At 35.7% G+C, this 24272-nt stretch overlaps 1 protein-coding gene across 7 annotated transcripts in view; it reads left to right on the top strand.

Moving 5' to 3' along the window:
- TMPRSS11E (transmembrane serine protease 11E) overlaps positions 1–23250 on the top strand; it is a 41968-nt gene extending 18718 nt beyond the window's left edge. For 5 of the 7 annotated variants that reach the window (XM_087947658.1, XM_087947659.1, XM_087947661.1 and 2 more), the window contains 9 exons: positions 4277–4392; positions 6780–6898; positions 10726–10793; positions 13614–13777; positions 16150–16188; positions 18471–18642; positions 19002–19267; positions 20956–21098; positions 21885–23250. In XM_087947658.1, coding sequence (XP_087803784.1) covers positions 4278–4392; positions 6780–6898; positions 10726–10793; positions 13614–13777; positions 16150–16188; positions 18471–18642; positions 19002–19267; positions 20956–21098; positions 21885–22046 — 1248 coding nt within the window. In that variant the 5' untranslated portion in view covers position 4277 and the 3' untranslated portion in view covers positions 22047–23250. The remainder of the gene's footprint in view (positions 1–4276; positions 4393–6779; positions 6899–10725; positions 10794–13613; positions 13778–16149; positions 16189–18470; positions 18643–19001; positions 19268–20955; positions 21099–21884) is intronic. The other 2 variants (XM_026686520.2, XM_026686522.2) reach the window with 1 other exon arrangement.
- The last annotated feature ends 1022 nt before the right edge of the window (positions 23251–24272 follow it).

Below are 24272 nucleotides of genomic sequence, written 5' to 3'. Positions count from 1 at the left end.
ATTTTGTTTTCATAATAAAATACTTTCAAATTTCTGGATATTTTTGGATATTGGGTTTGAATGGCAAGTATGGACACTATTAAGCAGAATGTTCAGTTACTGTATGTATGTCTCCTTGAAAAAGTGTGCATTTCATATTTTTCATGCATTTCAGGAGTTGTGTTATCATGGTGGTATACCACACACAGTGACATTACATTGAAGAGACAATTATCATGCTTCATTTCATTCATTACAATACAGCTTTAACAAAAAATAGCAGTATTAATTTTAATTCACTACATATTTTTGATTAAAATATACAGTGCAACACAAATAATAACATTCTGTTTTGAGCAGTAGTATCTGTGTGGGCTTTCAAAAAAATGTCAAAATGGTAGTTCAATTCTGTCCCTTTTGTATATGTGCATGAAATTAAGCTACCGTAAAGCAAGTCTCAATTTATAAATTGGCAACTGAACCATATCAAATGGCTTGGAGGTCTTCTAGTAGTCCAACCCCTGCTCAAGCAAAGCCAAATGGTTGTCCAACCACTGGAGGCTTCTTAAAAGCCTCCAGTGATGGAGCACCTATGACTTCTGAAGGCAACCCATTCTAATGGTTGATTGTTCTCACTGTCAGATTTCTCCTTAGTTCTGGGTTGCTTCTGATAGCTAAATCTGGCCCCAGGTTCTGCCTTGGTTTACCTTCCCAATAAGCAACCAAGTTGGAAGATCATTTAAAAGCAATTTATTAGGGTACCCCCCAAAAGTGGGATCTACCTATGAAAAGGGAGAACCTCAAGACCCATCTTACATTCTCTTTTATAGTTAACACAACAAAGAAAATGCACGAAGAAAGTTGATTGGGCACAATAAGCGCACCAACGTGCCTACCACCTCTGTCCTATTGTTTCTTTTTATTTTTCTTATATGTATCCATTTCATGTATCCATAACTATGTTTATACTTATACCTGTTATCTTATAATTGCTTGACAAAATAAATAAATAAATAAATAAAAATAAATAAATAAATGAAGGATAAAAGTAATTTCTCCTTTGCACAGTAAATCAACTACAAAGGTTGTTTGAAGTTCATGAAGGAACATACCAGACACCAGTTTTGCACTAACTTTTTTTTAAATCAGGAAATAATATCCATCCATTCTTCTGTAGTTTATCTTCTCAGTTTAGGAATTAGAAGCTATCAATCAAACCATATGGCGATGGAATAGGTTTCCTACATTCCAGTCTATAGTGGTTTGATAAATCCTCATAAAAGAGAGAAATAAGCTAAATTAAAATACAAAGTAACTATGTTAGTTAACAACTTATAAAATCCATGTCATGGACCCCTCTCTTATCTCCTTGATTAGTTTCCATCCATTGTTTCTTATCTTCCCTTCTGCTGATTTGGAAAATAGGTTGACCTCCTATTCTTTGTGGCAGTCTCTCAAATATTGGAACACTGCTATCATGTTGCCCCTAGTCCTTCTTTTTAGATAGATTCAATTCCTGCAACAATTCTTCCTGTGTTTTAGCCTCCAGCCTCCTACTGTAGTTATCTTTGTTGCTCTTCTCTGTACTCTTTCTAGAGCCTCAACATCTTTTTTTATATAATAGTGGCCAAAACTGATTGCAGTATGCCAAGCATGGACTTGCCAAGGCCTTATAAAGTGGTATTAACACTTCACATGATTCCATCCCTCTGTTAATGCAGTCTAGGATTACTTTTACTTTTTTGGCAATTACAGTACACTGCTAGCTCATATCTAAGTGATTGTCCACTAGGACTCCAAGATCCCTCTCACAGTTACTGCTATTGAGTGAAGTACCACCTATACTGAACAGCATTTAGTTGTTCGTACCAATCACCAGTTGTTCGTACCATTGACTTTCATTTTGTTAGATAGGGCTCAAGATTTTGAAGACTACTTCATCTAGTTACTATACTCTATATGAGAGCATACAGGACAAATCCAGAAAAGCATGGACTAAGCTTGTCCATCCTATTTTATCGTTCTCTTCAGTGCCTGTTGCTTAATTCTGCATCAGGTATAGCTAGCTCTTGTCTTTATAGTGTCTGAGTAGGATGCTGACTTTTCAGTACTCTGGTTCTCATATGCTATGTTCATCATCTGTAAGGTTGCCTCAGTTCATGATATGAGCACGTCCAGTTCATTCAAATGCTTGAGATAGAAGTTTTATTTTTAAGCATCAAGTTAAATACTGACATTAATTGTGTATAAGTTAAGGATTTTTTTATTAAGTCTATATACAAATATCCTGATTCTCTCTTTCAAAGTCCAAGAATGAGAGGCAATTCTGGGCCAACATTTTGACAGTTCTGAAACTCCACTGAGTCCCTTTCCCCCCAGGCAGTTACCCATAAATTTGGATTTCCTAATGGGACTAGTCTAATAGTATTAGAATTTGCTGCATCCCTGGGAGCAAATAGTATAGAAATAATAGGGTGTATTGCTCAAGGTCCTCACAATGCGTAATGCCTCTTTATGTATTAATCATGGGAGAAGTGTCTTCACCACTATTAAAGAAGTGCGCAGCCCTGTCTTCCGTGCACTCCTCTCACATGTCAGATGCATGACCATGTGAGGAGCTGCTTGCATACAGGCTTTACCAGTTCACATGCTATATTGGCTGCTAGCTGCTTCAGGCAAACTCCTTGCCTTCTTCTGCTGACAAGGTGGTTGGGAAGACTTGGTTCTAATTCTGTTTATTCCTTGGAAGGGAAGCATTGTCATTTTAGTTGTTCACTAATAGCATTTGTGGCCTTTGTGGAATACATATGGATGCTGCTACTATGACCATTATTAAAAGCACTGATACTCCATTGGAGCATGTATTTGTTTGGGATATTTGAAACTTGGGATGACATATTGGGCAGAGGATGGATCCGGGTGATTTGGGAGGAATCTCTCAGACCTAAGGACTAGAAGAAGGCACATTAATGGAACTGCAAAGAAGAGTCTATACTGTCTACCATGATTTTTTTTTGGTGAGCTTAGTTACTCAATAAATTCTTTCACATCCCATACACAACATGGAGGTAATAATATTTAGGGTTAAGGTTCTTGCAAATATTACAGCAATCATTTATAGGAAAAACTAGATCAGGGAGTTCTTCCTTAGGAAACATCACTTTGAGGCCTGCTTCAAGGAGAACAGAGCTGGAGCCAGAGAGAATCAAACGCGAAGGGAATTTGCAGCATTGTACATTTAATTTGGAAAAGGAAGCACAGCCAAAGTTTTAAAACTGGAAATCCAGGATGTAGCTGAGGGCTGCAGGTTTCCCACTTTATTTTAGACATGAATGTAGATCTTTTAATGTTGATTTTATAGTTCAGAATGAATATTAAGGCACTAGAAAACCAATGGCCACTGTATATGACAAAAGCCTAAAAATAAAAGCATGACTGGATTTCTTAGCTTGTGTGGGCCTACCTATATTTGTAGTACATAATCCTCTGCATGAGCATGATCTCAGGTGAACCAGTGGACTTGGTCAAACTTTCCCCTTTTAAATGAGTGTAAATTGAATGTAGTATAATACCTGATGTGGTTTTGCAAAATAGGGGAACGAAATTAAAAACTACACTGCCTGAATTACTAATTCTGTATTTATAATTTACAAAGGAGATGGCAAAAATATTTCAAAGGAAATAATTATTTGTGGGATTGTTTTGCTCTAGTTGTTCCTTCCCAGCCCACTAGATCCAATAGGGAGGCTGTGCTCTTGGTCCATTTATTAAAAGGAACATCAGACTGGCCCAAGGAAGTATGGCTTTTCTGCTGAACATGCCTTCTAAAACACCATACTCCTGAAATTCGTAGAGTCCTAACCCTGCTAACATTTCAGGAGTTCCTGAAGATTGAATATTCCTTTTGGGGTCTGGAAATTAGATGAGCTGATCACTATGAATTTCTCTTTTTTTAGGATCAGAACTGGGTTTATTTTCAACTGCCATTACTTTTCTTATTCTTCTTATCAAGCATTTCGTTCGCTTTAAACTAATGTGTGCCTACTATTATTGAAATTGTAAGATGCAATTGTAACTATTATTGCAATTTATGAAATAATGAATGATGAATGAATGAACGAAGATTAATGCAGTTAATTTATTATTAGTTCAGCAGTATTTTTAATTCATTCATTTGTGAAACATTTAATGTGCATAAACATTAAACAACCCAAAAGAAGATTATAGCAGAAATTAAGTGCACTACTTAAGGTTCACTGTGTCGCCTACAAAATCTTATATTTGCCCATCTTCTCAGAATGCCTAGGTCAAGAACCAATCCTTGGGAGCCATGGATGATTGCTTTGCTTGTGTTAGCAATATTGCTGATCTTAGCCACTGCCATTGGTTTGCTTGTGTACTTTTTGATATATGGTAAGTATATTTCTTTTTCAGTCCATATGATTTGAATGGTTTTGTGCTTGAAAATCTTTCAACAATCAAAAAGAAAAAAAAATGTAATGCATTTATTTCCTGAAGAATTTATAGCAACTTTTATTCCAACTGGACCATTTCAGGCCATCTGGCAAACAACATAACATATTTGTTATGTTTTGCAATGTTTTTCTGCCTGATTTCTGTGTTGGTGTATCACCCAAGGCAAAGTATGATCCTGTTATATCCTGCCAGATGTAGCATTATGCAATGGGTAGAAGGAATAACCCTGAGGAATAGGATGAAGAGCTACAATCAAGATAATGGTCAGATAAAGTCCAGTGCAGAAATGTAAATTGAGAAAGCATAGACATGACCCTCCCTATTTTTCATGAAGAAAAAAGAAAGGAGGGAGTATTTTCAGGCTTGCAAAATTATGTGACTCTATAACCTTATGCAAGTAGTCCTGGACTTACAGTTATTTATTTAGAGACTAAAGTTATGACATCGCTCAAAGAAATGACTAATGACCAGTCCATTTATGACTATTACAACTTCCATACAGATACATGATTGCGATTTGGGTTGCACAGAAACTGGATCACACTTACATCAGTTGCAATGCTATGCAATCGTATGATAGCTATTTGTGACCTTCCCAACCAACTTCCAACAAGCAAAATCAATAGGGAAACTGGGAAATTGTGGTCAGATGATGTGTCAGTTAATGCTACTTGCTTAACAACTGTGGTTAAATAAAGGGTTGTAAAATTGGATATGGTCATCTTTCTTAATGTCTGTATCACTTAATGACAATTTGTTGGTCCAATTATGGTCATTAAGTCAAGGGCCACGTGCAATAAAATTAATATGGGTGGTCCTTGACTTATGACAATAACTGAGCCCAAAATTTCCATTGGTAAGCAACAGAGTTATTCAGTTTTGCCCCATGTTATGACCTTTCTTGCCACAGTTGTTATGTAAATCATTGCAGTTGTTAAATTAGTAACACTAGTAGTTGTTAAATGAAACTGGCTTCTCTGTTGTCTTTGCTTTTCAGAAAGACACAAAAGGTGATCATTTGACCTTGGGACATTGCAACCTCCTAAATTCATGCCAGTTGCCAAGTGTCTGAATTTTGATCATGTGGCCATGGGGATGCTGTAATGGTTAAAAGTGTGAAAATGGTCATAAGTCACTGTTTTCAGTGCTGTTGTAACTTTGAACGGTCACTAAATGAATGGTTGTAATCCGAGAACTCCAGGTATTAACTGCCTATCTTTGGTTTCCAAGCTTGGTCTATTTTAGAGGGCTAAACATTGTTGTTAGAGCTGCCACAAGTCTTAAAATTTGGATATAAACTAATAGAGTTAGTAAGCTGCTTGAAGACTACTCCTGGCACAATAAGCCCAATGAACATTGATGAGATTGTGAATGGTATCTGATATGTCAAAGGAAGAACCTGCTCGTGTTTTGTTTTACTGGATTGAAACCTGATTTAAAGGGCATATATCAGTATGCATTAGTGGTGGGATTCAAACATTTTAACTACTGGTTCTGTGGGTGTGGTTTGGTGGGCATGGTGTGGCTTGGTCGGCGTGGCTTGGTGGACATGGCAGGGGAAGGATACTGTAAAGTCTCCATTCTCACACCACTCCAGGAAAAGGATACTGTAAAATCCCCATTCTCTCCCCACCCCATCCCACTAACCTGCTTTCCAGCTTCGTTCTCCTGTGCAGGGCAACAAAAGAAGACCCAGCCAACCAGCTGGGACCTGGGAGGCAGAGAATAGATGGGGGCAGGGCCAGTCAGAGGCGGTTCTCTGAACTACTCACAATTTCCGCAACTGGTTCTCCAGAACTGGTCAGAACCTGCTGAATACCACCTCTGGTATGCATATACTGTACAAGAATACATACACTGCAACATTTGCATCTTAGCAGAAAATAGCCAACTCCTGATTCTGGCCTTTTACCAAGGAATTTTAATTCTTTCACTTGAGATTCTGAAAGGAGGATGAATAATAGAATCAGTCTTGAGACATTCCAACCATTAAGCATGAGAAGACAGTTTATTATTTCTTTGTAGCTTCTTTCATCTGACACACACTCTATCTGATAGCTCCAAAACTCAATAATTTTACTTATCCCAGACCATTCATAGTCCAGGTCAACTTATTCTACTTAACCTGCATTTTCCCCAAACAAAATATGGGAAGTATGTTAAAATCCTTTGCTTAAGAGTTAAAATATATCATTCACACCATAATAGTTAATTCTCTAAAACATTAGAAAATTTCTTCTGTTGATTGCTTAATTGTATCTCATTGTTGTAAATTAATTGATACTATGGTATAAATGCTTTCATTCTCCCCTCTTTATATACAGATCAGAAACAATTCTTTTACAATGCTTCCTTTAGAATCAATAATGTGCAATATCAGCCTAACTTTGACAAACAGACTTCAGCAGAATTTAGAGAACTGAGCAGAAGTATTGAGGTTTTGGTAAGTGAGAATGATTTTTTAATGCATTTAATGTTCTAAATTCTATTCTGGAGAAAGAAAATGACCAGAGAGACATAGAAACTTTGGGAAAGGACAATCCTTCACTGTCTTTCTGTTTTTTTAATTTGGAAATTGATGTGGGATTCTGCAAATTGTAAATCCTTCCTCGCCCTTTAGTAAGCTGCACAAACTTCCTAGCATATTTTATGAATGTCAATGTTGTCTATGCTCCCTGCAAGCTAGCTAAAAAAATACCCCATAAGAAACAATGGGTTCTGTTAATAATAATGTATTTATTCAAATAAATATATATGCCAAATATATATTGAGGAAACATTAATCAGAAGAATATGAGCATGATTTCAAAATTAGAGAAGGAGACTCCAATAATTTGAGCTACATTGATAATACTATTCTGAGAGTCAAAATGCAAATGATATAGTATCTCTAACAATAAAAGTCAGGACTAAGATTAAATATAAAGAAGGCCAAACTAACAGTAACAGGTGCTCCAATCAGCCCTAGAATTGATAATGAAATGAATTAAAATTGGTGGATAACTTCTGCCTTTTAGGATCAGCTATTTAAGAAAGTAAGAAAGATGACCTTTAGGAGCTGGCAAACGAGCTAAAGCATTTCTTAAATGTATAATAGATAACATTTGGAATTGACTCAGGCAGATGCTTCCCCATTTAGTGGAACTGTAAAAAGGAGAGGAGTACAACACAACTTGCAAGATTCTGTTATTATAGCCAGTGTCCATAAAAGTAGTTTTAGCCTATCTTTGAAGCTGATTCCCAGTCTGGTCTACCAAGTGGGGCAAATAACAGTAAAAGAACCAACGGTCAAGAAATGTACTGTAGTTTAGCAGTTTGTAGAGCACCAGTGAAGACCTTGAAAAAAATATGCAGATGCTGAGATATGCCAGTATCTACAAAGATTGAAATGGTGCAGGTAATGTTTTTTCCACGTGACACTTTGTGGAGTATGAAAATTGGGCTTCCAAGAAATAGGATAGAATAAATATTAATGCTTTTAAATTTTGATGATGGAGAAGAGTCCTGAGAATACTATGAAAAACCAAGAAAACAAACAAATGGTTCATAGAACAAATCAATTCAAGGCATACATGAACAGGCTCGAATTATCATATTAAGGACATATTATACAAACAGCCAGCTCTCTAAAGAAGTCTATAATGCTGAAGAAGATGGAAGATAAAATAAAGGATGTTCAGCAGCAAGTGGATGGATTATTATAGTCATAGTATGTGCACTATTTGGAAGATCTAGATGATCAGTTTGGGAACATAGAATTTTGGAGAAAAATTATCTATGTGGTCATGGACAATTGAACCAACTTGATTGTAAATATTCAATTCAAAGACAGTATTATTGTATCCCAACACATGGAACTATTCGCAGAATTAGCAAACATGAAGATATTTTTCCAACTGGGTGCATTAGCTGGGCTTGGCACATGCCACATGCCACAGGTTGAAGGAAGCACACGCCTACATATGCTTAGAACATTATGCAGTTAATACTCTTTAAATAAATGCCCTTTGGGTTAAGTTTAAGTGTTTCATAACAGCATGCAACAACTGATAGAAGGTATTCCAAGAACTGATATATTGCTGTGTGTATCATAAATGAATACAGATAGTCCTCATCTTATAATGCTTCATTTGGTGACTGTTCAAGGTTACAATAGCACTTAAAAAGTGACTATAACCATTTTTCACACTTATGACCATTGCAGCATCTCCATAGTCACATGATCAAAATTCAGATGCTTGGCAACTGACTCAATTTATGATGGTTGCAATGTCCTGGGGACACATGATCACCTTTTGTGACCTTCAGACTAGCATAGTCAATGGAACAACTAGATTCACTTAACAACTGTGTTACTAACTTAACAACTGCAGTGATTCACTTAACAACTCTGACAGGAAAAGACATAAAATGGGGCAAAATTCAGTTTACAACTATCTCCCTTTGCAACAGAAATGTGGGGCTCAACTGGTTGTAAGTCAAAGATTACCTATACAATCAATGATTAAAACTAGACCTCAAGAATGCCAGGTCCTCAAGTATTAAACTGAAAAAAGGGAACACTATTTTAAAGTTCAAGAAATATAATACTGTTATCAGGGAGAAATAGTAACAAAATATGGCATTAAACAAGCTTGGCCCAAAGTTAAGACAGCTCTAATAAGGAGGCATTAAATTAAAAGTTAACACTTAGAACAAATCATAATACCAGCAAAATATTGGATGACATACTTAAATTAGCTCAACATGCCAATCCTTTGGTATGATAATTGGGCAGAGATTGCACCAGGGTTCATTGTAAAGTTGCACAGTTTTGTCACCTCTATTTCAAATATAAGCTTGTGACTAGCTTAGAGGAAATTCCCATTCAAATGGTCAATAAAGGCTAGTTAGTTAAATAGATGTGCAACTCTTTTTACAGCTCAATTTCATTCTGCTTGGACCGTCTAATACTGCAATTTAATAGCTTCCATTTGTGGAAGGATTTTAAAGGACTTCCAAGCAGGCTCATCTTTAGTGTACATGTTTGATTTATTTAAATTTTTATTTATTTATTGCAGATCCAGATTTATTCTTTTTACAAAGAAATTCCCTTAGGGGAATGGTAAATTTGTGGGGTTTCCTATCCTATTATCCAACCACCCACAAAAAAGGATAATAGGGGAATGGAAGGAATGGAAGAGAGTTTGGAGATCAAGTTATCCCTTCTTAATATAGGAATTATTCACTATAATATAGCCATCTACTGAAAAAGTCATCAACTTTCTAAGGCAGTTTATTCCATTGTTAAATCATTCTTTCTCCACATCTCCAGATTCTTAGTGTTCTTTTGAAAACATGTTTCCCAGAACTTGCTATAATATTCTGATTGTGGTCTGCCAAACTCTGAATTGAGTGAAATAAGACTTCTCTTGATACTATATTTCTGCTGAGGCCAGTGGTGGGATTCAAATAATTTAGCAACCAGTTCTCTGCCCTAATGACTGGCTGGGTAGGCATGGCTGAGTGGTCATGTGACTGGGTGAGCGTGGCCATGGTGAACATGACACGGGGCTTGTGTGCTGCTAAGGTAGAACTTCCCTGAGACCCCCCCTCACTCTCATTATACAGTTACAAATGTAATAAAACCTGCCAAATGAACCTGGGGATTCATTTGATTGAATCATGTTAAATGAATGTGATCATTCCCTGCTTTCTCCAATGCATTTGTTAATCAAATGTGTAGGTCTTTAAATGCACATGAGGTATTTGAGGCTGGGGAACAGCATGTGGGGCCTAGTGTTGGAGCAGACCACCTGAAGCCTCCCTGAATCCACTGAGATACTTCATGCTCCCCTGGGGTCCCCACAGTTGTTTTCCCCACCCCATCCTGCGCCACTGGGTCTCCACAGGCTGGGCCTGCTTTGCTAGCACCTCAGATTTCACTTTCTCCTTCCAACCCCATTTCCCATGGATTACTGACTTTTTGAAGATCTCCAGAGATCTAGAAGAGGCTGACCCACTGGCAGAAAAGCCAAAGTGTTTTATTCAAATAATGGCATAACTGTAAGAATGTGAAATCAAAGGAAAACATTTTCACCAGCTTCTGAGTAAAAGATTTTCGCTTGGGGCCAGCTTCAGAGATTGAGGTAGCAACAGGTATGGCTCTGATAGGCACATTGTATCCATCATCTTGCAGACTTTGAGACATAGACCTAGGGGAACTGCTTCATTTCTACTCTGTTTAATAAATTTTCTATAACAAACACAACTGTTCATTCCTTTCAACAGATTAAGCAAGCATTTCAAGCTACTCCTTTAGAAAAAAGGCTCATTAATGCACGTGTTGTCAGGTTAAGGTATGTAGATAAACATTCCACTCAGGAATAGACGTTGAATTAATTGCTAACAATGACATGAGAATGAATTTATAAATCAAATGGCCCCAGATAGCATTAAGAAATAGATCTGAGTTATTTCCCCCAAATGGTGTTTCTCAGCCTCACTTCCATCAATCAGCCACACATTCAAAACTAGCATAATGATGCTAGCTGTAGTCTAACACCTAGGAGCTGGAGGCATTTTAGAATACGTTCATCTTTTCTTTGTCACAATTTATAATGGATAATGAAAATAACCCAACTAACTGACATGTCCTTTGGTGTAACTACTGCCTGTTGCCTTTTATATTTTTGTCTTTAGATAAGTTTTTAATCATGGAATCAATATCATCTGACTTACAACCCTAAAGCTAGCATATGAATATTTAAAAAATAGCTTAATTAAACCTCTATAACTGTTATATTTGATTTAAGTTAATTGAGTTTGTCTCTCATTTTTTTTTGATAACTGATGAATTGGGAGGATCGGAACTAAATTCTACCTTCTAACCCTGAAACATCTAAACATATAAACATTTGAGGAAATTTTCAAGGCAAGACCAGCAGGTGGACAAATACTAGGAACTCATATAACTATTGTACAGTCCACTGTTTTTGCTGAAGAACTCATGGGCTGAAAATATTCCATAATAAACAAAGAGACAGACATAATCAGGATTAACTCTCTAATTGATGTAGATTGGAGAACATTTTAGGAAGGTTCTTGAAGTTCTTCTCATGGAAGTCTTATGTATGTTATACGACAGATTTACAGTTTGCTTCCCTAACCTCAAAACAGAAACCCTTTCTTACTATGCAATCACACACACACACACACACACACACACACACACACACACAGAGAGAGAGAGAGAGAGAGAGTACACCTTTCTTTAACAGTTGAATAGATTCCTCCATGTTGAGTCTAACATCACATTAAAAGTTCACTGTATTTCAGTGAGCAAGTGGTAAGAGTAGGCTTTTGTGCGATGTGGCATGATATGTATCTGGCCTAATAGAATTTAATTGATGGTGCTAATACAATACACAGTATGCTAAAACACATATAAACATGTGACTAGATTTATTAAAATGAAACTGAAACAAACAAAAAAGATCCTCACAGTGTGGGTCTAATTTCCAAAGCAAAAATAGAAACTGAAATTCGATTTATTATTTGAACCATTTGTACAAAGAATGGGACAACTTGCCATGGCCAATGCTTCCCAGCTGACTCTCCCTGGCTGTTTCATGATGGCCAACTTGCTACAGCCAACTTGCTGCAGGACAACTCATTGTGGCTAACTCGCTGTGGACAACTCACCATTAATCCACAGTGGGCAACTCATCATAGATAATTCAACTTGGGATAGCTCAAGAGAAGGACAAGTAAACTGCACCCAGTCTCCAGAACTTCTAAATTGAGAAGATTCAAATCTAAAGCAAGACAAGGCTTGCTGCAATTCACTTGTTCCTCTCTTGAGTTATCCACTTTTGAATTGTCCTACAGCAAGTTAGCCGCAGTGAGTTGTCCCACAGCATGTTTTCCTGCAGTGAGTTGGCCATGGCAAATTGTGCCAGGTAAGATGGCCATGGCAAGTCAATTGGGATGAGATGGCTACAGCAAGTTGCCTAGTGTGAATCAACAACAGTGATGGCTTAGACTGGGGGTGGGTTTCTACAGGTTCTGTCCACCTCTGTAGAACTGGTAGCTCTGAAGAGCAGCAGACATAGAACCGCTTCTATGTCTGATGTTTTTGCCAACCCCCCCACCTGGGCTCTTTCCCGATCTTTATTTCCTGATTTTTCAACTTCAGCTGCCGAACAAGGCACAGCTGCAGTTGGAAAAGCAAGAAAAGAGGGCTGTTTCAAAGGCTGCTTCTCTGCAGGCAACTGCTGCTGCTGATTTACAGGCGCGCGGCTCCAGCTCACAGCCTGCAGGGAAGCTCATAAATCCCGAACCGGTAGTTAACCCTGTCGTATCCCACCCCTGGCTTAGACCCATTTGTATAAGACTTACTCAATTTTTCTGTCTAACCAAAAAGCATAATCACCTGGAATATGGATCATTGTTAAAACTGTGCCTTTTCTTCTGAAGAATACTTATAAATTTTTAGAAACATAAAGACGACGTCACTGTCCATATCAGGAAATTATAAATTTTGTTTCTCTTAATCTATAAGATTTGGCTTTAAACTGAGCATATACTAAGATGGCATTTCTTTAGGGCTGTCCAAAAATACCCCATTTATTCAAAGTTTATTTTGGCAGATCAACATTCAATGAAGTCTGGGAAATCTGCAGTGTGGTCTTCTTTAATTACTTATCTATTTAGGCAGATGAAAGGAATTATCCTGCTTCTATTCCTCACCTCCATATTTTTCAGCATAACACTATTTCTGGAAATTGTGGGGCAAATATTCATAGGCAAACAACCGCCAATGAATAAAGCTTAATTGCAAGATGGGCACATGAAAAGAGAAGGGCAAAGAGTTAAAACAGGGGAAAACTTTGTTCCTCTCAAAGATCCCTATATTTTCCCCATTCCAAATCATAGCTATTTTTGATAACATCATCCAAATTTATATCAAAATATTTCCTGGTATCTGCCCAGTGCCATTTATTTCTAAGAGGCAATGAGTTAAGTAGCAAATCTTCTGGTGCTTGTACTTGGATAGATATAGTATTCTGTGTTACTTGCCCCAAAGCCTTGAGTGAATATATATGAAAAAATACCCCTGCAGAGTATAGAAAATATTCTGGTTTGTTTGGTCAGCTGTCTGTATTGTTCTTTTGCAGCCCAGGGAATGACGGTGTCCTGGCAGATGTGGTGCTAATATTTAAGTTCATTGCCACAGATAATAAAGAGATACTCTGGACAAATATTTATCATATTTTGCTGAAAAAGCTGAAGTCATCAACACGGCCCTTAAGTATTGATATTTCTTCTTATAAGCTCTCAGGCAAGTGTTACAGCTATCCTTTGTAATGATGATCAAATGTATTAAACCGCTTTATTTGCTTATACTGTAACCTGAAATATATATGTTGACTTAATCAAAACTGTACTACCCATTTCCTATCCTTGCTTAAGATATTTGTGTAGTATTTGCAGAGTTTTTTTCCCTGTGGGTAAATAAAATACTTACAGATTTCAGGTTTTCTTCCAATCTATTAATAATTGTTCCCTGGTTTTCATTTACATTTTTAATATTTAAGGAATTATCATTAGGAATTAACAGAGATTTTGCCAAAGAATATTGAGAAAATTTCATTGAGCCAAAGCCAATAATCTTTATGTTATTTGTTTATTTTTATGAACTAGTCACTCTTATATAGTACTAGTCAACAAATGGGAATATCAGTTGGTTGGTTAATTCATGATGCTAACAAACTAAATGGATTATAAAGGACTTTCTGACATAGTTTCTGTAAGAGTCTATATAGAGACCAAATTCCTAATAAATATCTTATTTTCTTTCTGGTGATTGTAATAATAGAAAGATGAAAATTTAAATGCTTTAAAGTACATAAAAACTAGTCCAGGAAAGATACAATTAAAAACTTTTAACCAACAGAAAGAGTGACGTGGCATTGCAATTTTTAGGTTTCCTGAGGCTAATATGGTTGTAACATCATTTATACAAAGACAGTACTAAGATATTTGGTTTTGCTCTGAGCAAAAATAACTTAAGAAAATTTTTCATATTTCTCATTTAAAATGCTGTACAATCAACCCTACTGGAAGGGAGATACTGGTATGAAAACATCCTCTGCCAATATTCCCAAATTCCTAGTGATTATTGAAAATCATAAATACTAGTAAATACTAGTACATGTAAATACTACTGTAGTACATGAAGGTAAATATGACATTGGTACCTGCCATTACTGAAACTTGGTGGGGTGAAACTCATGACTGGAAGGATACAAACTATTCAAAAGAAACAGACCAAATAAAAGAAGAGACACAGTTGCATTATATATAAAGATCACTACATTTCTATAGAAATCTAGAAATCCAGGGAAGCTGAAAATGGGCTGCATGGAGGCCTTGAAGGGCCTTGGCCTGTTTTCAGCCAAGAGAGCGCTGCAGGAGGCCATGGAGGCCGACAACGAGACATGCAGATTTGCAGATAACACTAAGCTAACAGGAATAGCCAAAATCCCAGAAGATAAGCTCAGGTTCCAAAAAGATATTGACATACTTAAACAATGGGTCCTATCCATAAAATGAAATTTAATGTGGAGAAAAGCAAAGTTTGTACACAGGCAAGAAAAACAAAGGTATATGTACAGAGTAGGCGAAACCTGGCTCAAAATAGAATAGAATAGAATACTTTATTGGCCAAGTGTGATTGGACACACAAGGAATTTGTCTTGGTGTAAATACTCTCAGTATACATAAAGAAAAGATACATTCGTTAAGAATCAAGAATCATAATGTACAATACTTAATGATAGTCATAGGGTACAATCAACAATCAAATCATACAAGGAAACAGTCAATATAAATCGTAAGGATATAAGCGACAAAGTTACAGTCCTACAATCACAAGTGGGAGGGGATGGGTGATAAGGAGCGATGAGAAGATTAACTGTGAGAGGGGCAGTGGAATCCTAGTGGACAATCACTTAAATATGAGCCAGCAATGTGTGGCAGAAGCCAAAAAAGCTAATGCAATCCTTGGTGGTATAAACAGAGGCATAGAATCAAAATCACGTGAAGTATTAGTACCGCTTTATAAAACCTTAGTAAGGTGACACCTAAAATACTGCATCCAATTTTGGTCACCACATTACAAAAAAGATGTTGAGACTTTGGAAAAAGTTCAAAAAGAGCAATTAAGATGACTAAAGAGACTAAAACATATGAAGAACGGTTGTAGAAATTGGGTTTGGCTAGTCTAAAGAAAAGAAGGACTAGGGTGACATGATAGAAGCATTCCAATATTTCAGAGGTTGCCACAAAGAGGAGGGAATCAACTTATTTACCAAAGCACCTGTAGGCAGGACAAGAAACAATGGATGGTAACCAATCCCGGAGAGAAGCAACTTGGAACTAAAGAGAAATTTCCTAACAATGAGGACAATTAACAGTGGAACAGCTTGCTGTCAGAAGTTGTTGGTGCTTCATCACTGGAGGTTTTTAAGAAGAAAGTGGACTGTCTGAAATGCTATAGATTGAGCAGGGGGTTAGACTAGAAGATTTCCAAGGTTCCTTCCAGCTCTATTCTGATTAATTAATTGATTGATTGAATCAGGTTTAGGATGAAGGTTGAGGAAATATTGCTATTGCCAATTAAACATTTGTCTTCTCTATATTTGTTTTCAGAAATAAATGAAGAAAGTGGTACAAATCTTCTGAACAGTTGTAAGTACCAGAATGGCTTTTTGTTTAAAAACAGACTTGTTTAAAAAATAGTGTGTTTAGCCTCATTTTCCTCTGGATGCTGTTATCCAGATGCTTTTAACTTTATAACTGGAGATACTGGACACATCTACTGTATAAGATAAGACTTCCCTGTTGAAGAAGGCTGCCTTAGCACCATCATTCTCAAATTCTTTTTTAATCTCCTAGTATGCCCAATCATCACGAATTTGTTTTTTCAGCTTGATTATCACATTTGAAGTCACTTCCACTAAATAACATTATGAAGACAAAGAAGACACTTTTTATATAGTAATGAGTCATGAAAATAAATTTTAAATTCACTTATTTGTAATATTGTAACTTAGATCACCCATGTTTTTCTTAAGGATGAGATATTTCTACAAAACTGAAATGTTACATAGCTTTTTTCCCTAAGAGGAGAAAAAAGATATTTCTGAGCTAACCTCAGCAACCTGCAAAACATATCTATTTCCTTTCCTGAACCCAGAAGTGCAATTTTGTATTTGCAATTCTGTATTTGAAAAATGTTTCCAGAAAGACAGTTCCTAGTATTTTATAGTTACAGCATTCTGTAGTCACACGATTACCATTTGAGACCTATCCAGTTAGCTTCCCACAGGCAAAATCTATGTAGTAAGCCAGATTCATTTAATAGTCATATGAGTCACTTAATAATTGGAGTGATTCATTTAAGAACACGGCTAAAATATGATAAATTTGGGTGCAACTCACTTAATAACCACCTGGCCTAGAAACACACATTCTTTCCCAATTATACAGAAATTGAGGACCTGTATTCAAAATAGATTATGCAATTCTTTTCTTGTTTTTCTGTGGATGAATAATTTAGGGCAAGAAAAAAACATCAAGACAGCACATGAACAGAAAAAAATAATGCTTTGACACTCCCTTGCCTGTTCCCTTAACATTCAGTGAATAAATACTGTATGGCTGTTTAATACATTCCACCATCTTTAGTGAGAATGTCTTCCAGGTCAACATGAATAAAATTAGGCCATTCTCCATATTTTCAAAGAAGAGTGCTTATGTTTATTTTTTAACATTAGAAATTATGTTCTAATAAACTATGATTTTTTAACCAAAACCCTAGATCTTGTTTAATAGTGTTCTGTTCTCTGGAAAGAAATGAACTAACATTCTTTTTTGGGGTTGGGCATATTTTATTTTTATGTCAATCTCTATATTCTTAACATCACTTCTTTTGTTGTGGGTACTATATTAATAGTCATATTTGGAATGTTTAACAAATTATATAATTCTAATATTCATTCATAGTTTCATATTATTTAACCCCTTTTAATTCTCAGTTGTGTCACTATTATATTTCAAGCAAAATCCCTTTCCAGTCATATTTTAATACAAACAACGTGATATTCATCTTATTTACGTCAGCAAATTACGCAATTCTAATAGTAATATCCTTACTTTTATCTTATGCTATAATTCATCATCTTCACATATTTATGTGGAATCATAATCTTTTTTTCCCTTTTAGCTACTATAGTTTAATATTAATACACATATTGAATTAATCCCTTTCTAGTCACCTTTTAATACAAACAAGTTCATGTTCATCTTATTTACATTTAACAAATTATACAATTTTAATAATTAGTTATTTTCATCTTATACTATATTTCACCATGTTATTTTTGTATCCATCAGATTTTTCTACAATAAAATATCATTTTCATGTTTATTACAGTTAACAATCATATATCTAAATAATAGTACACACATTTATATGTAATCATAATATTTTAGCCATTGTCTCTCACTCTCACTAAAGTTTTAATTGATCGCTTCTTAGCTTGTCTCCCATGTTCCTCTTTTAAATTTTCATATTTAGCTAATGTTTTTTTTTAACCATTTCTCTTAGTCATTCCTTCCTTTTCTATTAAATTCCATTGTCTCATTTTCAAATTGTGTACTCTTACCCCTATCTTTCTCCCAAAAAGTTGTCCCTGGAATTCTACTCCCTTTTGTATCTCCTTTAAAATACTCTCCCCTTGGTTTATTACATCAATTATTATCATTTTTAATTTTATTTCCTTTTTCTCATTGCATTTTATTTGTTGTTCCATTTGTTCTATTTTTCTGTTTGCTCTTCCAAATGGCTCCTCCTCTTCCTCTATCTCCTAATTACTTTCTATTATTTGTGTCTCCACTTCCATAAGACTGATAATTTAATAGTATAAATGTACTAATACTAGATAAGAATTCTTTTTTGTGGTTTGGAGCAGGCTGTGGGACACGACTAGACAGATCTGTGGAGAGAATCTATGGAGGAACCATTGCAGGAGAAGGAGAATGGCCTTGGCAAGCTAGTCTCCAGTTGAATGGTGTTCACCGTTGTGGAGCAACATTGATCAGCAGTAACTGGCTTGTGACTGCTGCTCATTGTTTTAGAGGGTAAGTAAATATTTCCCCATACCTCTAAGATTACATTTAAAACAACACATTTAAGCAACAAAATTTCCCCACTTCATTTATGCACAGATGATACCACTAACACAATTTGTCTCATATGTTTAAAATTGTACAAGGGAAAGGGGAGTTTAGCTCTTTATCTCTGTTTACATCTGCTGTTATTCCTAAACACTTCATTTTATAAATTGAATTTATTTTTAATCTTGAAATTTGATAGTGGTGAGAATGCAGGAAAAAATGTAAAACAGTTAGCAAGAAACCATTGTGAAGTTTTGTTTACTATAAATGAAAATGCAAATAGAGTGCTTATTGTATAAACTGTACTCTCTAATGTCTTTCAGAGTCCGAGATGTCAGAAGTTGGACAAGTAGTTTTGGGGCTCGTCTAAGCCCTCCAACCATGAGAAGGAATCTTCGCCAGATCATCATTCATGAGCATTATGCTAATAATGTCATGAACCATGAATTTGATATTGCTGTTGTACAGATTTCATCCCCAGTGGAATTTACAACTGCTGTACATCGTGTTTGTCTTCCAGAAGCTTCATATATTTTTCCAGAGAATACCACTTGTGCTGTTACAGGATTTGGTGCTCTTAAAGATGATGGTTAGTAGCTCCCTATTTGAGGCTAGTTGGCTTGTGTGAATAATCATTCTTTGATCATTTGTTAACCACAGCAGAGTTGGTCCTAGGTTATAGAGACATCAAATTACACTAATAGGTGGGCTTACCTCCCTTCCCAACTAGATGTATCCATAAAGATTTCAGAAAGAGAAACACTTGATATCATGGCAATTTGGTCTAGTGATTAAGGCACCAGATTAGAAAACAGGACACCTTGAGCTCAAGTCCTTCATAGTAATGGCAACCAGCTGAGTGATTTTGGGCCACTTGTGCAACTGCCCCCCCTCCTCCCTCCCCCTTCTCTCAGAAGGGCCAGTTGCACTTTTACCTCACAGAAGTGTTGTAGAGAAAACAGGGTGAGGAAGGTGTGTTGCATCTTTGCTACCTTGAATTGTTTGTAAAAAATAAGCAATAAATACATAAATGTTCAATTGTGGAAATTAATGTTTCATTCTGAGGTTCTAGACCTGATGGAGCTACCTGACAGTGTTACTTAGAACACAGAATAACAGAATTGGAACTTTTTGACAATATGTAATTAAGCCTTTTGACTGATGAGTTGCCATCCAGATATTCTGTTTGCCTTCTTTTTGGCAGATTATATAAATTCATATGCATGTACATCTGTAAGAAAACTAAATATAAACCTGCAGAAAAGCTGCATAAATGTTGCAAAGGTTGGGAGAGATGGGACAGAGATATTTTTTAAAAATCACAGGTTAAGAAATAACTACCACAATTATTATATTTCCTTTCAGATTAGCTCATTCAAAAAATTTTCTTTATCCAGAGGTAACTAGAGAGATCAATATTTCCTAACAGTCATGTTCAATTGTATTAGAAACTTCTCTGAAATATGCAAAGGATTTATTTTGTTCATTCTAATCTGAATGAACAAATTTCCTGTCTACCTAGCCTTAAAGCAAGATAGCCGTAAACCTGAGAGTTGAGTGACCAAGGAAAAGTTCGGAGCTTTCAAGGAATTTCAGTTTAACCAAAGAACTTAGGTGCTTTCAAGGATTCCTATTTAGATTTTTTTTTTTTGGGAGGGGGGGAGTGTTACCTGACAACTGCTTTCAAATATATGTACTGCAAATTATATACATAATTTACATGTTTCCTCTTCTTACGTAGTGTGAGGCAATTTTGTTATCCCCTGCCCAGAGAATGAATAAGAGTGATACTATTTCTGCGAGATGATTTTTTTCTTTCCTATTAGTCAACTGGAGGATAGGAAAGTGACTGCTTGTACCATGTTCTGAGTTTCAATAATGTATTGTAGAAGGCTAAATTATCACAGAAATATCTTTATCTTTTAAAGGAATAGAATTTAAAGGATTTCTTCTCCTGTTTTTTAATTGATTTTCTATAAAATACATTTCTTAGTGCTTAAAAACATTGTGTTGTCTGGGTATTTAATGTGCTTAATAATACAAATTTACATTCTTAATCTCCATCCCTTTTTTACAACCATTGGTAAAATAGATTCCATGTTTGATAATATTCTACATCTTCTTTCTGTTTAATTTTCAATGTCAATCTATCCATTTCTGAGGATTTCTGATACTATGGATGAAATCACAGATCATATGTACTTTGTGGTTGTGCTACTTTATAACCTGATAATGAATTTTCATGGGTAAAATACTCCATTATTATTTGAAAATCAGGTCCCAGTGTTCGTGAACTTCGACAAACAGAAGTGAAAATTATAGGTAATGAAATTTGCAACAGAAGAGCAGTGTATAATGGAGCCATTTCATCTGGAATGCTTTGTGCTGGATACCTGGAAGGAGGAAGTGACGCTTGTCAGGTAGGTATAATAGTATACCTACTAGAAATCAGCAAAGGGTTCCTACATATAGTATAATTTGAGAGTTTTTTTTGTGCTGGAGCAAAATCCACTTATTTATACACCGCCTTTTCTATAACTAAGTAACAGAGATTTAGATTTTTTTAAAAACCCAGTTTGGTGTAGTATTTAAGATGCTGACCAAGAAAATAGGAAATTATGAGTTCTAGTCCTGCCTTAGGCATGAAAGCCATCTGGGTGATTTTGAGCCAGTTATCGTGACTTAGCCCAATCTACTTCACAGGAGAAAATAGAACAAAAAAGTATTATGTATATTAGCTACCTTGAGTAATTCATAAAAAATAAAGGCAGAATTTTAAAAAATATTTTTAAAAAGAGGTGATCTAGGAGATACAAAATGTGGATGGCCATTTTTTTTTTTTTTGCAGTTCCAGGGTTATGGTGGAAAATCTGGGGGAAAGGAATGGGGAAGCTAAGGATGGGAAAGGGTGGGAAATATGTGATCTTTATTTTTATTGCTTTATTTATTTTATTCCATTTCTATATTAATTTGTATTTTAAAACCCTTAAAGTTGGAAGTAAGTCTAGCTATGAAGGCTTAGGAGGCAGGAGGGAGAGAATGGTCTTCAGATGAGCCTATTATATCTCCCTCTAAAAAGCTCTTATGTCAAGGGAAATAATTTTAGATGGTATCATGTTTGATAAAACAGATCTATTTATCATATGATTCTATACACTATAGATTTTTCTCCTGGTCTTTCTAAAGTGATCTTCCATCCCTTTTAGGGTGATTCTGGTGGACCATTGGTTACATCTGATTCCAGAGGTATATGGTACCTTGTTGGCATAGTGAGCTGGGGAGATGAATGTGCTAAGCCAAATAAACCTGGAGTCTATACACGAGTTACTTACTATCGAAATTGGATTGCTTTCCATACAGGAATCTGAAATAATGACAAGTAACTTTATATTAATGTATGAGATGTTCAGAGTTTTGCAGCGTAAATTCAGTGCCAGAAAAATAAACACAGATGGCTGATGCTTCATTTAACCTCTTTATAAACATATTAAATAAATTTTACAATGCCAGTTGTAGATTTCTCCAACATGGAGCAAACTCGAACAGAACCAGACATTTTTCAGGTTCAGAGCAGAGCTCTAGTTTTCAGCAAGCAAGCAAGTTAGTTTCTCTTTCACTTTGGAGCTTAGTACAGAACAGAGATAAACCACACCCAGATTCTCTCTTTAAGTTTCAGCCCTCAACTCAGCTCTCATTGGCTGATTTTGTTACTAAGCTCTATTCCAGTTCATGAATATAGTCTGACATGAGATCCAAGATATTTTTCTTACAAACAGTCATGCTGCTCTGGTAAATTCTGTTGAGTAGGGATTTGTTTTTCTGCTGGAGGCATCAACACTATTCCTTCTCATATTATTTCATGACCATGTCCCATTATATTATAAACACTGTTCATATGTTATACAAGAAGATGAATAGACTGAAGTATTCATCTGCAACTAACAAAATAATTTTGTTTTATTATTCCCATACTTAAAATGCTGCATTGTGGTACCTCCTTGATTACACTGAATGTTCAACTCTCCAAACAGCTTTGCTAATTTGGCCAATCTTTTGTTTTGTTTTGAGTGTGTGGTATTATTCAAGGAGAATTGCTGCATCATCTTTTCCAGGGATTAGAGTACTCAAATACATAACTCTTTAACAACTGTATTGCCAAAATGGAGAGGTTTCTTGGGTGAAGGGTTCTCCATGATCTTCCTTAATTCATGAACCCTGGAAAAAGACATGCCATGCAGACTGAGAAAGTAAGAATTGTTTGCACCAATATCGCTATCATATAAAATGTGAAATAAAAGTACAATTGTTCACCTTCTTAGAATAATTATATAGTTTATCATGATCTTTCAGTGACCTTCTCCTAATCTGATACCCTCCAGAAAGCTTTGAATTGCAATTCTTAACTGAACCATTTTGGGAAAACAAAACTGGAAGCATTTAATATTCAGTCACTTCCAACTAAATAACATTTACTTGGACAGGGAAGAGGAAATTTAGTGAAGAAAATGTTAGTGAGTTACCTTGCTAAGTTGATTTTTATTATAAATAAAAATTCCAGTGTTTTATTTATAATCCATTTGTTAGAAGGGATGCTAATATAGTTTTCCATGTTATAATAGCTTCTGCCAACTTTGTCCTTTACTTTTTCTGTATATTTCCTGTTGCTCAGAATACAACCCAAGATAATTTAAAGAGTTAGAAACATGTTTTAAAAATACATTTCCTTCCATTCCTTAAACTTATATGGCAAAATTTATAGAAAAGTGTGAGGCAAAAGTGGATCAGTATAGCAAAAATGATGTGTTTTAATTATACCACTCATAAGGCTCTATTTTGAAGCTATCCAAGCTTGCTTAAGGGTTGTTATTTCTAAGTAATAATGTTTAAAGTGCAGTAAAATTTTTGAATGCAATGGGATTAACATTATTAAGACATGTTTCATATCAAGGAGTTCAACCTGTTCTTTGGTGAATATTCAATTTAACAAAAAATATTATTTTGCATAGCAATCCATCTGTTAGTCATTAATGATCACAAATCCCAAAAATAAACACCATGTGACCAGGGAAACTTTATCATTCTGGTATCAACATATGTCTAACAAATCATTTATATATCCAATCTTTGGATCAGTTGGCCAAGTATGACATTTCAAACTGTATAAGACTTTAAATCAGTCTTCTGAGCCTGGTGGAACCCCTAAAATAGTATTCTGGCTTAAGGAAACCCCTGAATATTTAGGTTCAAATATAGGCCAGAAATTACAAAATTATTACATTCATTTTATGTGTAGTCATGTATATTCACATTAAAAAATAAACTTTTCCTTTCCCCCATCTCCTTCTCTGCTCCCCATCGGTGGATCCTGCTACTACTGGTATCTGGGCCAACCCAACCCTAGATCTCCTGCACTCACTCACTCACCAAGCTTTTGCACCAGCAGAAAAGCAGACTGGCAAGTTGGCATGCTGGCAAGGAGTGCCCCAGCACAGAGTCCCACTGGTCGCTCTCCTCTTGAGCACACTCTCCCTTATCCTTATCAGCCTATAAAGTTATTGCTATAAATATTTTCTCAGCTATTCCATAGATAAACT

Source organism: Notechis scutatus, chromosome Z, assembly GCF_049901735.1.
Source record: "Notechis scutatus isolate UNSWTSFEM ecotype Mainland chromosome Z, rNotScu1.2, whole genome shotgun sequence".
Taxonomy (NCBI): domain Eukaryota; kingdom Metazoa; phylum Chordata; class Lepidosauria; order Squamata; family Elapidae; genus Notechis; species Notechis scutatus.
The sequence above is the reverse complement of the archived record's forward strand: the minus strand, read 5'-3'. Positions and strand labels throughout refer to the sequence as shown.